Raw genomic sequence first — 14,390 nt, 5'->3', positions numbered from 1 at the left:
ATGTGGTGGTTGTTTTTTTTTTTTTTAAACAAAATTAGTTTCTTGGGTTATATAAATTATATGGTCTTCTGGTTTCCTGGGGAGTGCTTTCAATTCATCTGTGCCATCACCAAGACAAGCTTATTAACAGGTGTGTGTACGTACTTTCGAGGTTCTGTAATTCAGGGTTATGTTCATAAGATAGATGCAGATGGGTCTTGCATCTGACTTTCCGGGTCAGTTTTATAAAGACGAATACTGCAAGTTTGGTTGCACTGGAAACACTACTAACAACATAGCACATGGTGAGTTGAAGTCTGCAGAATCCAGCTGGTCTGGCCTGGTCTTGAAAAGGTCTCCTTTCCCCCTAATTCCTAACGCCACCATTTACACCAGTTTCTTATAAACGTCAGGAAATGTGTCAGTATTTTTTCACCCCATTACTCTCCTGTTTCTTAATTTTGTTTTTCTTCCCCCTGCGCATTCCATAGGCTTGCTTGAGCCCTCAGGACCTGCTTTGTGATACAACCATGGAAAACAATCTGTCTCCCAGTGTTTTCTCTGTTTCTGTGTGCATCATTTCCTTAAGACTAAGGAAATTAAAAAGAAAACTTTCAAAGAATTTAATGATCCACTCAAGTATCGTATCCATCTTTCTGAATTTACCAGTGGGCCTAAGTGTATATCTGTTTTTACCTTTATACACAGAACTTCATGAATTTAACAGATGTTTGGTAAATTGTGAAGTCAGGAGACCCCATAGCCAAGATAGATAGATAGATAGATAGATAGATAGATAGATAGATAGATACACATATATATACATATATATATATATATATATATATATATATATATATATATATATAGAAGGTCACTAAGGACAGTGAAAAATATTTTCAACCAATTTCATCTATTCCCTGGCAATAGCTATATCACTGCTTAATCTTGATTTCCTGCCCAAATACTGTATTAACAACCAAAACGTGATTATTTCCTTTGCTTAAAAGACCGTGATTTCACATAATTAGCAGAAAGGTTAGAGAATAAAATTACGGAAGGACTTCAATAGGTTTAGTACCTGCCATGTGCCAGCCGATGGGCTAAGGATGCAAGTCGGATGTAATGAATAATGCGTAAAAAAGGAGTGGGGAAGTCATGAACACAGTGTGTGTGCAGAGAAAGATTGGTTAGGGAAGGCTAAGAGAAAGGACATTTGAATTGAATTGCAAAAGATGAGGATTTCAGGATCAGACCTTCCCAGCAGTGGCATAAGCAGAGACAGATCTGAAAATGTCTGGGGAAGAATCTGAGGAGCATTGTGGGAAAGGTCCATTGGGACCAGAGTGTAAAGGACTGTAAATATCATACTGTAATCTGAAGTTTATTCTGTGGCATTAGAGGCCATAGGACATTTCTGAGGAAAGGCAACATCTGAGGATATTGATGTTTGAGAAAGATGTCTTTGGTGTAATGGAAGTTGATATGCAGGAGAAAAGTGAGTTAAGACACTTCAGTCCCACCATATATAGGTTTTTTAAATAGCTGCATTTTGATATAATAATTTCAAACTTGAAAGAATAGTACAATGAACTCCCATACATCTATGTGATTCATTAATTATGCTCCATTTGTCTTATCATTTCCTTCCTGTCTCTCCATGTATAAATACATGTATATTAATTTTTCTGTCTGTACCTTTTGAGAGTAAGCTACAGACATCATGCCCCTTTACCCTTACGTATAGTTCAGGTATATTTCCCAAGAACTAGGCCATTTTCTTACATAACCACAGTACGGATTACATAAATCAGGAAATTCAGTACCTATTCCACAGTCAATATTTAATTTTTTGTTTTTACATTTATTTATTTTTTTTTAATTTTTTTTTTAACGTTTATTTATTTTTGAGACAGAGAGAGACAGAGCATGAACGGGGGAGGGTCAGAGAGAGGGAGACACAGAATCCGAAACAGGCTCCAGGCTCTGAGCTGTCAGCACAGAGCCCGATGCGGGGCTTGAACTCACGGACTGCGAGATCATGACCTGAGCCGAAGTCGGCCGCTCAACCGACTGAGCCACCCAGGTGCCCCTTACATTTATTTATTTTTGAGAGACAGAGAGAGACAGAGCACAGAGGAGGAGGGGCAAAGAGAGAAAGAGACACAGAATCTGAAGCAGGCTCCAGGCTCTGAGCTGTCAGCACAGAGCCCAATGCAGGGCTCGAACTCACAGACTGTGAGATCACGACCTGAGCCGAAGTCGGACACCTAACCAACTGTGCCACTCAGGCGGCACCACAGCCGATATTTAGATTTCATCAATTAGCCCAAGTATAATTCTTTATAGTTATCCCATTCAAAAATTCAATTCAAAAATTCAAAAGGAAATTGCATTTCCTTTTCAATCTTTTTAGTCTCCTTCATTCTGGAACAGTTCTTTGACCTTTGCCTTTTATGACCTTAACATTTTTTTAAGAACATGGGCCAGTTGTTTGTAGGATGCCAAAGTAAATTTGTCTACTGTTTCCTCGTGATCCAATTCAGGCTTTGCATTTTGGGCAGCGGTACCACTGAGGAGATGCTGGGTCCTTCTCAAGGGTACATTTGCCTTTTCTAGAAATTTCATGTAAATGGAATCATATAATATGTGTGTGGGTGGGGAGTTGTCTGGCCTCTTTCACATAGCATATGTTTTCAGTTTTATTTTTTTATGCTCATCACACTATAGTATGAATCAATACTTTCCTTTTAATGCTGAACAAGTATATCATTGCATGGATTTTCATTCATTAGTTGATGGGCATTTAGATTGTTTTTAATGGGAGCTCTTATGAATAATGATACTATAAACACTTGCATACATGTCTTTGTATAGACCTATTTTTATTTTTCCTGGATAGATACCAAAGAGTGGAAGTGCTGTTTCTGTTTAACTTTTATTTTAAATTTGTGTTTAACTTTTAAGATATTACCAAACTGTTTTCCAATGGGACTGCGCCATTTAGCCTTCCTACCATTAATGTGTGAGAGTTCCAGTTTCTATGCATCCTTATCAATCCTGGATATTGTCACTCTTTGTCTTTTACTCCTTCTGGTGGGTACATAGTGGTATCTCATTGTGGTTTTAATTTACATTTCCTAATGACTAATAGCATCCTTTCATGTGCTTATTAGACATTCATATATCTTCTCTGGTGAAATATCTATTCAAATCTTTTGTTCATTTCTGGGGTGACTGGCTGGCTCAGTTGGTAGAGCATACAACTCTTGATCTTGGGATCATGAGTTCAAGCCTCATGTTGGGGGTAGAGTTGACTTAAAATCTTTTGTCCATTTTTAACTTGGGTTATCTGGCTGCCTGATGAGTTGTAAGAATGCTTTATGTATTGTGGATACAGATCCTTTTCTTTTTTTTTTTTAATATTTATTTTATTTTTGAGAGAGAGAGAGACAGAGTGTGAGCAGGCGAGGGGTAGAGACAGAGGGAGACACAGACTCTGAAGCAGGCTCCAAGCTCCAAGCTGTCAGCACAGAGCCCAACTCAGGACTCTAACTCACAAACCGTGAGATCATGACCTGAGCTGAAGTCGGACACTTGACCGACTGAGCAAACCCAGGCGCCCCATGGATACAAATCCTTTATCTAATGTTTTCTTTAGGCTCTGTCTTGTTTTTTCATTTTCTTACTGGGTCAGTTTTTTTGAAGAGCAAAAGATTTTAATTTTGATGAATTCCATTTTATCAATTTTTTTCTTTTATGTATCATGCTTCTGGTGTCGGATCTTAGAAATCTGTGCCTAACTTAAGGTCACAAAGATTTTTCTCTTAATTTTTGCTAGAAGTTGTACAGTTGTAGCTCTTACATTTTGATCTGTGATGCATTTTGAGTTAGTTCTGGTATATTGTGTGAGGTACTTAAGTTTTTTTGTTTTTGTTTTTATTTTATTACATATGTACACCAACTGTCCTAGCATCATTTGTTGAAATGATTGAAATGATTGAAAACAATCTTCTTTTTTCATTGAATTGCCATCGCATCTTTGTGAAAAGCAATTGACTGTAAATAAAAGGGTCATTTCGTGACAGTCCATTCTGTTTCACTGATACATATGTCTGTCTTTATGCCAGTACCATATTCTTTTCATTTACTCTAATTTTATGGTAAAATTTGAAGTCAGGTATTGTAAGTCTTCCAGTTTCTTTTTATTCCAGTTGCTTTGGCTGTTCTGGGTACTGTGAGTTTCCATACCAATCTTAGGTTCATTTTGTCAATTTCTATCCCCCAAAAAGAGTCTGTTGGGAATCCATTTTTGTTGTTTTTGTTGACTTGTTCTCCCCCACCCCCTCCCCCCGCCGCCCTTGAGTATCAGAAACACTTTCCTTTTGCTTAACATCCCTCATAATGTTTTAATTGGAAACTGGGCATTTCAGATAATACATCAATGCTGGATTCAAGTTTTCTCCACTGAGGATTTTTTTGTGGGTTGGTTTTTGTGTTTGCAACCTGCCTGTATTCTAGAATCTACCTCCTTCCAAACGTGTGACTGTTGATGTCTGTGTTCAGTTTTTTAATTATTTTAGCCTGGCTTTCTAGGACTCACCACTGTCTGCATAGTTTGGTGGTCACCAATAATTTGAGCAGCAGTGGTACTTAAGCACCTCTAGGCATAGTCCTTCATCCTCTTCCAGTGGACCAGTGTGTGGGTTGGGCACTGCATTCAGAGTTCAGTCAGCCCTCAAATCTGCCTCAGGACCCTACTGGGTCTTCCCTCTGTATGCCTCAGAGTTTCCCAGTTAGCCAGAGATATGTGGAAAGCCAAACTACCCCTTCTGGGGCTCTTCCATGATCTTCCCATAAATTTTTGGCTGGTCTGCAGCTCACTCCACCTGGAAGTACATCCTTAGGCTTACAAAGCTGTGGGGCTTTCCCCTGCTGGTTTCCTACTGAATTTTACTGACAGTCCTGTCACGGGTTTTCAGCCTGTCATGGGTGTGAGCCATATCAAGCACATTTTCCCTTGGAGTAAGGCTTCTGGTTCATGGCCAGTTCACAGTAGTTGTGGCGGTGCCCCTGCTGAGCTGGGGGGATGAGGGTAGAGGAGGAATGGCAGCAGGTCCAGGCAGAAGCCACAGACCCCCATTGTTCTCAAGTGGAATACTAACTGATCGTGAATAAGTACTTCTCAATTTGTTTTTTACCTTTGGTTGATTTCCAGAGCCCCCACATTGTTATGGGTTGGTTCGGGCTTTCATTTTACTTTTTTGACAATTTTCCCTGGCCTTGTGTTTTCGGAAGAGAATTTACCAACCTCTTTAACCCACAGTAGTCAAAGTCTGACCCCTGGTGCTTTTTTGTGGGATTTTTAAAAAATAAACTTTCTTTATTTCTTATGCAGAAACCACTTTATTTTTTTTTTTAATTTTAATGTTTATTTTATTTTTGAGAGAGAGAGAGAGAGAGAAAAAAAGAAAGCATGAGCAGGGGAGGGGCAGAGAGAGAGGGAGACACAGAATCCGAAGCAGGCTCCAGGCTCTGAGCTGTCAGCACAGAGCCCGACGCGGGGCTTGAACCCACAGACTGGGAGATCATGACAGATGCTTAACCAACAGACACTTAACTGACTGAGCCACCCAGGTGCCCCAGAAGCCACTTTAAATTCTCAATCTTTAATCAGGTAAATTTTCGTAAATGGTATTTTTCTAGAAAATTATCCATTTCATCTAAGTTTTTAAATACATTTTTATAGATGCCTGCATGGGGCGCCTGAGTGGCTCAGTTGGTTGAGTGTCTGACTTCAGTTCAGGTCATGATCTCACGGTTCGTGAGTTCCAGCCCCGTGTGGGGCTCTGTGCTGACAGCTCGGAGCCAGGAGCCTGCTTTGGATTCTGTGTCTTCCTCTCTCTCTGCCCTAACCACCCTCCCTTTCTCTCTCCAAAATAAACACTTAAAAATAAATAAATACATAAATAAATAAAAATATAGATGCCTGCAAAGTAGACTCATGATTTTGAAAAAAAAAAAAATTGTTCTGTTTTATTACCTCTTGTTATTTCTTATTTTGTATATTCATTCTTTCTCCCTTTTTTCTTGAATAAGGTAGTTACAGGTTTGTTTAATTTTTTTAAGGAACTAGGATTTGGGTTTATTAATTAGATCTATTATTTCTGTATTCTCTATTAATTTCTGCTTCAATGTTATTGTTTCTCGTGCTTTATTTTGGTTTATTTTGTAGTTCTTTTTTAGATTATTGCATTTATTTATTATTTTTACTCTTTTATCTTTTCTTCTATATTGTTTTGATCCCTGGATTTTTTCTCTCAATTTCTATATGTCAGGGTGTCTCAATCATGGCATTATGAACTTTTCAGATAGACCATTCTTCTTGTGGGGCTCTGTCCTGGGATAAATATTTAGCAGCATTCCTGGCCTCTACACACTCATAACAATCAAAAATGTCTCCAGACATTGAAAAATTCCTCTGAGGAGCAAAATGATCCCCAGTTGAGAACCCCTGCTTTAAATGTATCTCATTGATTTCGATATGTAGTGTTTTCATTTTTTTTTTTTTAGTTCCATTATTTCAGTTTGCATTTCCCCCTCTTCCCAATAGGTGTTTAACTGAAGGCTTTTTTAGTTTCTAGGTAGAAGCTCTTTTTTTTATTATATATATATATATTTTTTTTAATTGGATTAATTTCTAGTTTGATTGTGATCAGAATGTTTTTATAATATTTCTAGTTTTTTACACTTTCTGATGTGTGCTTGAGAAGAAGGTAGATTTTAGATTATCAGAGTATATAATTCAATGTATCTGTCTCCTAAAGATCTACCTTATTGGTTATATTGTTTAGGTATTCTGCATAGTTACATGCTTTTTTGTTTTGTTTTTGTTTTTGTTTTTTGTTTTCCATTGGCCTTGCCTTTTCCTCAAACTGGTGTGTTTAAGTGTCATGATTAATGTGTTTGTATACATGTCTCCTTACATGTCCTAAATAAAGTTTCTGCTTTATAACAGTAATTGCTATGTTATTTGAGGGCTGTTATATCTTCATCGTGAATCGTGGCTTTTAGCATTAAAAACTTCCCCCCTTCTGTCGTATTTAATGCTTCCTGTAGCTTTAATTCTATTTTGTCATAAATCTCCTTTCTTTATATTTCCATTTGTCCTGAATACCTCTGTTTGTCTTTTTATTTTTAACCTTTCTGAATCACTTTGTCTTAGATGTGTCTCTTGCATATAGCCTATAGTTGAATCTAGCTTTGTGAGCCAAATTGAAATCTTTTTCATTTAATCAATGATTTAAGCCCACACATATTTATTGATATTGATAGTCTTTACCCTGTCATATTGTTTTATATTACAATTTTTACATGTATAATGTTAACCCTGTGTTCTTTCTCATGTATTGTGTTTGATTTTTATTTCTTAGACTTCTTTGGGTATTTTTTTAGTGCTCTCAGTCCATTTTCTTATTTAACTTTTTATTCTCTGGTTTGTCTGGTTTTTTTTTTTTCAAGTTTATTTATTTATTTTGAGAGAGAGAGAGAACACGCACGTGTAGGAGGGGCAGAGAGAGAGAGAATTCCAAGCAGGCCCCACACTGTCAGCATGGAGCCCAATGCAGGGCTCAAACTCACAAACCGTGAGGTCATGACCTGAGCCAAAATCAAGAGTTGGAGCTTAATCAACTGAGCCACCAAGGTGCCCCTGGTTTGCCTCTTTTTAATGGTGTATTTTACTCCCATCTATTTAGTTATCAATTTATTCTGCTTTCTTTGTTCCCTTTCCTTTTTTTAAACAGATCTTTAATTGCATTACCTTCTACATTGTCAGCACTTCTAACTTTTATATATTATTCTTCCACCCTTGTCCCCATCTTTGCTCTAGTCATCAATTAAATATATTAAATGCTCACTATAAATCTCTTCTTGAAGTTTTCCCAATCACCTCTTGGCTGGGTGAAAGTTTCCTCTTGTAGATTCTTTAAGAGGGTTCATGAATATAATATTCCTGGAGGTCTTGCATATTTTAAACTGTTTATGTATGATTTTGCTACTTGAAGGACGGCTTGGTTGAGTGTAAAATCCTTGGCCTTCACTTTCTTCTCTTGAATCTCTTGAAAAGGCTGCTGTTGCACTGTGTCCTCTAGACAAGGTTGATGTCACTCTGTTTCTCTTATGGCTGCAGGCTATGAGAGTATTTGTTTTGATAGTTTTATTCAAATATGTCCGAGTTGATTGTTCTGATTTAGTTTTGCCAACTACCTGACGGGCCTTTTCTTTATTTTGACTTTGACTTTATTTTGCTGCCAGAAAAATTTCACGGATTATACTTTCAACTATTCGTTCTGTTCCACCATTTTGTTTTCTTCTTCGGAGACTCTAATTACATGTGTTGGGTCTTCTTTGCCTGTCTTCCATTTCAACCACTTTCTCTCTAAACTCTCTTACTTTTTCTTTTCTCATTTTTAATCTCTTAATTGTTGTTCTGTCTTTTTTAAATGTCCCTTATTAAGTTTTCATTGGAATCTATTCTTTCATTGGTGTCTTGTTTTTTAGCCTTTATTTCTGAGATGATTTTGTCTTTTTCTTGTATTTTTTTTCCCTGAGTTCAATCAACTATCTTTTTTTTTTCTTATTTATTTATGTTTTTGTTCATTTCTGGTCTTATTTGAATTTCTGATTCCAAGTGCTTTTCATATATCCAGATGAATGTTAGAAGATATTTAAATCGGTTTGGAGTGTTGTGTTAGTTTTCTTCTGCTTCACTGTTAGGTTTTTTGGACATGATTTTCATCAGCTGAAATGTTCCATTCTCATTTCTATTTTCTTCCAATAATAGGTTTGTGTGGAGACCGCTTTCGTCTATTTGATTCCCTGGGCAAGGTTTGGCTTGTGATAGTTGACAGCAGTCCTAGGTCAAGAGAGTCCGCTCTGTCAATGTACCAAAGTGCAGTTTCTTTAATGAGTAGCACTTTTTTTTTTAATTAGGGGCAGAGAGATTTGCATGTCCTTCAGTTTTGGGGTTCTCTTTTGTCGTGCAGGGGCACAAATTTACCCTCTTGCTTCTTTTACTCTTCACTCTCCAGTCTCTGACAGAGATTGGATAAGCCTCTCCCTTCCCTCTTGCCCTTCTCTTCCCCAATAGTCTCACACTGACTGATGCCTTCTCGACATCCGTAACTTTTAAGTCCTTTCCCTGTGGTGACTGCTCTGATCCACTGAGACACTCTCAGTATTTTTGCACTTGTGATGTATTTTCTCTTTGGGTGGGGGGGAAGGGGGGATGATTTTAAGTCTATCCCAGGCCCTTCATTTCCTCTCCTGTCTCCTTTACAGTTTTTCCAGATCCCACCACATTTCTGTATTCGTTCTCTGCAAAGGCTTCTAGTGGGATCCTAGGAAATATCTCTTCCAGAATTTGGAGTGTACTTTTCTACTTAAGTTTTTAAATTCCTCTTTCCTATTATGTTGGAAGCATTTCATTTATGTGCATTTTCTTATTAAGTTTATTTTTATTTAAGAGAGAGATAGAGAGCAAGCCACATGTGGGGCCCAAACTCCCGAACTGTGTGATCATGACCTAAGCCAAAATCAAGAGATTTAGATGCTTAACCAACGGAGCCACTCAGGCGCCCCAATGTTTATGTGGTTTTATTGTTCTGGTTGATTTCTACAGCTTTGTGAAAGACACGTGACAAGATTAGAGTTAGACAGCCATCACTATCCTTGGCTGTCTCAAAGTTCCCCACCATATCCATCTTCACAAACCGTTTAGGTAGAATGTGGAGCAGGTATGTGAACTTTGGGTAGAGGTAGAGGTAGAGGATAAGAAAGAAGGCATTTGGCTTAGAACAAACTGACTTTGAAACGATTCTATTTGTGTAGAGATAGTCATCAAACAGATAGTTGGGCTGTACCTCAGATAAGAGATAGAAATTACTGCTTCTTAAAACTCTGGTAGAGTCCTAGTAGGCTGGAATTAAAGCCATAAATCCCTTTGAGGAATTTCTGTCGTGGTCTAACTCCTGCCTGCATGCTCAGACCCATCTTCCATGAACATATAAGCCCTTTAGAAAGCAGCTACCATTGAGAGGTTAACAGGTAAAGTACTATTTTTCTGGTGTTTTATTTTATCATATTCAAAAGTTTGGTTGATGTGTCTGAGAAATCTAAATATTAGTCTGAGAACTCAATCATTATTAAGCCAGTTAGGGAAAAAAAAAAAAGAAAATCATAGATCAATAGATCAAAATATCTATCTAGAGGGAAATAGGAACATAATACATAGACGAACATCATGAGTAAGCTTTCTGGCATATTCATAGTTTCTTCCAGTAACCATAGGGCTTATCGAGTAGGTTAAGTTCATAAATCCACAAAGATCTATACTGATAACTTTCTAAAGCAAATTCCTAGTTTCTACTGTTTTATCACCTGTAACTAGGCTAAAGAACCAATCTATGCATGTTTATATATAAACAGATTTAAGATAATAATACCTATAGGGGCGCCTGGGTGGCGCAGTCGTTAAGCGTCCGACTTCAGCTCAGGTCACGATCTCGCGGTCCGTGAGTTCGAGCCCCGCATCAGGCTCTGGGCTGATGGCTCAGAGCCTGGAGCCTGCTTCTGATTCTATGTCTCCCTCTCTCTCTGCCCCTCCCCCATTCATGCTCTGTCTCTCTCTGTCTCAAAAATAAATAAACGTTAAAAAAAAAATTAAAAAAAAAAAGATAATAATACCTATATAAAAATACAGTATAACTGATAGAGATTTCAGAACATAATCTGTGATGAATTTTCCATGTGTTATTTAAGAGTGTATGCTTCATTTTCATTTTCCTTGTGTTATTTAAGAGTGTATGCTTCAGTTTTCTCCCTGTAATAAGAAAGAATAGAATCTACAAAAAAAAAAAAAAAAAAAAATGAGGCATTGTAAAATGGTTTAGTAATAGTCATTTACCAAGGTAAACACTCCCCCAGTTGTGTCTTTCTATGGTGACGGGTGAGAGTAGATGATTTCTTTCTCCATTGAGACAATCTGTGGGTGGAAAAGATGTTAGTGAAGTAAAAAAGAAAAAGAAAGAGGATACTCATTTGAACATGAGAAATCTGAAAAGGGATCACCTCTTTTACTTGACATTTGATTAATACTAAGACCTGGATAAAATGGTTCTCCAAGCTGTGCATTCTTTTGAATTAACTGAGAGGCAGTATAGCCTAGTGATTGAAATTGTGATCTCTGGAGCTTGACTCCCTGGGTTCTAATTCCATACTAGCTTCACCTTGCCTTGGTTTTCTCGTCCATATAATTGGATGAAAATCGCACTTACTTCATAGAATGGTTGTGCAAATTATATGTGATTTTCCTAGGACAATGTTATTTAAGGGCTAGCTCTTATTATCACTATTAGATTATATTAAGATTCTGCTGGATAAAGTGGGGTGGGATTTTTGAGACTTACTTGAATTTTTATATTTTTAATTCCTACACTGATTTCTTTAATTATGGTGGCCTTATTTGTTACTTACCATGTGATCCAGTCACCACAAAATTCACACATGGGTGATGCAGGACCAACAAATTAAATATTTCCATGGACATCATTATGGATATGAAAGCATTCGTGAAAAATTAGAGAAATCTGTCCTCTTTTTTGTGCTTTTTCTTTTCTTTGGGAGCTAAGAATTTAAGGATATGTTCCTTCATACATATAAGAGCCAAGAGCTGGAAAGATTTTGTTACTGTTTTTAATGGCTGCTTTATTTGACAGTCCATATCTGCTCTTTCCTCTGTCCACCAGGTGGAAGTGTAGCACTTTGTACCTTGTCTGGTTCTCAGTTCTTCCTAAACCCCCTTGTTAAATGGGTGAGGAGAGAAAAGAGAAACAATGTAATCAAGAGTATAAAAATGTTCCTTCAGTTGGATTTTACAGCATCATATTTTAATCATTTACTTGAGGATAATGAAAATAGACTAGATAAGGTTCCTTTCCACGAATTCCTTAATTCAACTGAAGTAAATACAGACCCACTATAAGAAATATATGAGATCTTGGGGCACCTGGGCGGCTCAGTCAGTTAAGTGTCCGATTTCAGGTCATGATGTCACAGTTCATGGGTTCGAGTCCTGAACTGGGCTGTGTGCTGTCTGCCACTGCAGAGCCTGCTTGGGATCCTCTGTCTCCATCTCTGTTTGGCCCCTCCCCACATCTTCTCTCTCTCTCTCTCTCTCTCTCTCTCTCTCTCTCAAAAATAAATAAATGTTAAAAAAAATTTTTTTAATAAAAATCTTAAAATAAAAAAGAAATATATGAAATCTTTGCAGTAGCTCAAAGGACCACATAAAGACTGAACTAAACTGCCAAAATAATGTTCACATCTTTCTAAGTGTATTTAAAATTAATCGATGGAAATAAATCTCTGGCATCCTGAGTAAATTGGTTTTATGTAAAAGATTGTGAGAACATTGACCTTGATGACTTGATCAAGCTGAGTCGTCTTATTTTCCAGGTGCAACATTGTGCTGCAAGGCAATCAATACAGTACCTTAAGTCACTTCAACCATAATGGAAAAGTATGAAAAATTAGCTAAGATTGGAGAGGGGTCCTATGGGGTTGTATTCAAATGCAGAAACAAAACCTCCGGACAAGTGGTAGCTATTAAAAAATTTGTGGAATCTGAAGATGATCCTGTTGTTAAGAAAATAGCACTAAGAGAAATACGTATGTTGAAGGTAGGTTAACTTTCTCTATATATCTATAACCTCATGGTATTGGATGAAATATGTATGCCCAAATTACAATTTGAATGCATCTTAAAGTGGTGTTGTTTTTCTGATTGGGCTTAAATTTCTTGGCATCAGCAACTGTGGAAAATGAGTTGATTATCACTTTGGACTTTGGCAGCTCTGATCCTGAAGTACTTTCCATTCTGGTTGGTAAATATCTACTGTCCTGAGTCCCTTCATCCCAGTGTTCACCCTCCCCCACCCCCGCCTTTCTCCGCTCATCCCCCACCCAATCCTCCTCCCCACAAACAGGCAACTAGAAGACCATCTCCCGGCACAGGATCCCCCAGGACTGGACTGTGGCATCCATAGGGGTTGGTCCTTCCTGTGTTCCACTGATTCTTAGAACTATTGAGTATCTCCCCCAGCTATGTATACACATTTTCCACAAATAATTTGTTAGTTAGTTGTTGTTGTTGTTGTTGTTGTTGTTGTTGTTGTTGTTTAAGTAAGCTCTATCCCCAATGTGGGGCTTGAACTAGGACCTGGAGGTCAAGTCACATGCTCTACCAACTGAGCCAGCCAGGTGCCCCTAAAGTTGTTTTTACTCTGATAGGATTTGACACGTAAGATTCATAAGTCTTCAATGGAAGTGTTTTCCTGTCCTAGAAATGTTACGGTTTTAGAACCAGAAAAGAACCTAGCGACACTTCTCATCCAGCACCTTATCTTATCAGGGAGGAAACTGAGGCACAGGGCAGCACCTCCCAAACATTAATGTGCATTGGAATCCCCAGGGGACTTTGCTAAAATGCACGTACTGAGTTGAAGGTGTGTGGTTAGCCTGAGATGCAGCATTTCCAGCAAACTCCTTGGTGGCACAGAAGGTTTGGAGACCAACTTGGAATAACAGAAACGTGATTTATATCCTCAAGAACACACAGCCGATCTTCACTTTTGACATGTGTCATCTTTTTTTAGGAAAACCCCAGAAGTCAGTTTTTAAAGGGAGATAATAATGATCATATTATCTGTACTTTCCAAGTATTATTTGCAGCAGGATTCCTAAAACTAATAATAGTTTAAAATATAATTTCATATACACCGACTGAGTTTTCAAGTACATCCATCATAAAAACCGGTTCACTGTTACCTCGCAGCCAGCAGAGGGCGCTGGTCAGCAAACAACTTATCACAGAGCTAAGCTACAGGGTGTGTCTGACCTGGCTGTGGGTTGTTTTCTAATGAAAGTAATGCTTTTTTATCCCCCACCTCCCACCTACCCACGACTGCAAGTAAGGTTAATGCTCGTAGTACCTCCTGGGTCACAGTGCCCCAATTTGACTTGAAGGTAAAAAGTAGCCAGATTCCACCTCAGCTTGGTCTCTGGTGACGGTTCCCATAACGTACCCCTTTTCTGCTTTTGGTATGTTATACCCATGCATGCCCTGAACAGTTTCCTTCCATGATAAACTTCACGTCCCTTCCTCCTATCTTCCTGTTATTTAAATGTGATTTGATTTTTGTCCTCCTTATCACCTGTGTTACTGATACAAGTCACTGTTTTCCTGGGCTAAGTTAATTTAATTTGCAAAGGGGATATGTATTGCTCATCTACCCCAAACCGGGTTTGACCAGGTTAGCATCTGTGAATCCCTTAGCCTCCTGGTAGAGACA

At 38.0% G+C, this 14,390-nt stretch overlaps 1 protein-coding gene across 3 annotated transcripts in view; it reads left to right on the top strand.

Annotated features, from left to right (window-relative positions):
• The window catches only part of CDKL4 (cyclin dependent kinase like 4), a 57,301-nt gene that overhangs the window by 542 nt on the left and 42,369 nt on the right, over positions 1–14,390 (top strand). For all 3 annotated transcript variants that reach the window (XM_078444781.2, XM_078444779.2, XM_078444780.2), the window contains exon 2: positions 12,496–12,719. In XM_078444781.2, the coding sequence (XP_078300907.1) occupies positions 12,552–12,719 (168 nt within the window). In that variant the 5' untranslated portion in view covers positions 12,496–12,551. The remainder of the gene's footprint in view (positions 1–12,495; positions 12,720–14,390) is intronic.

Source organism: Panthera onca, chromosome A3, assembly GCF_046562875.1.
Source record: "Panthera onca isolate mPanOnc1 chromosome A3, mPanOnc1 haplotype 2, whole genome shotgun sequence".
Classification (NCBI taxonomy): domain Eukaryota; kingdom Metazoa; phylum Chordata; class Mammalia; order Carnivora; family Felidae; genus Panthera; species Panthera onca.
The sequence above is the reverse complement of the archived record's forward strand: the minus strand, read 5'-3'. Positions and strand labels throughout refer to the sequence as shown.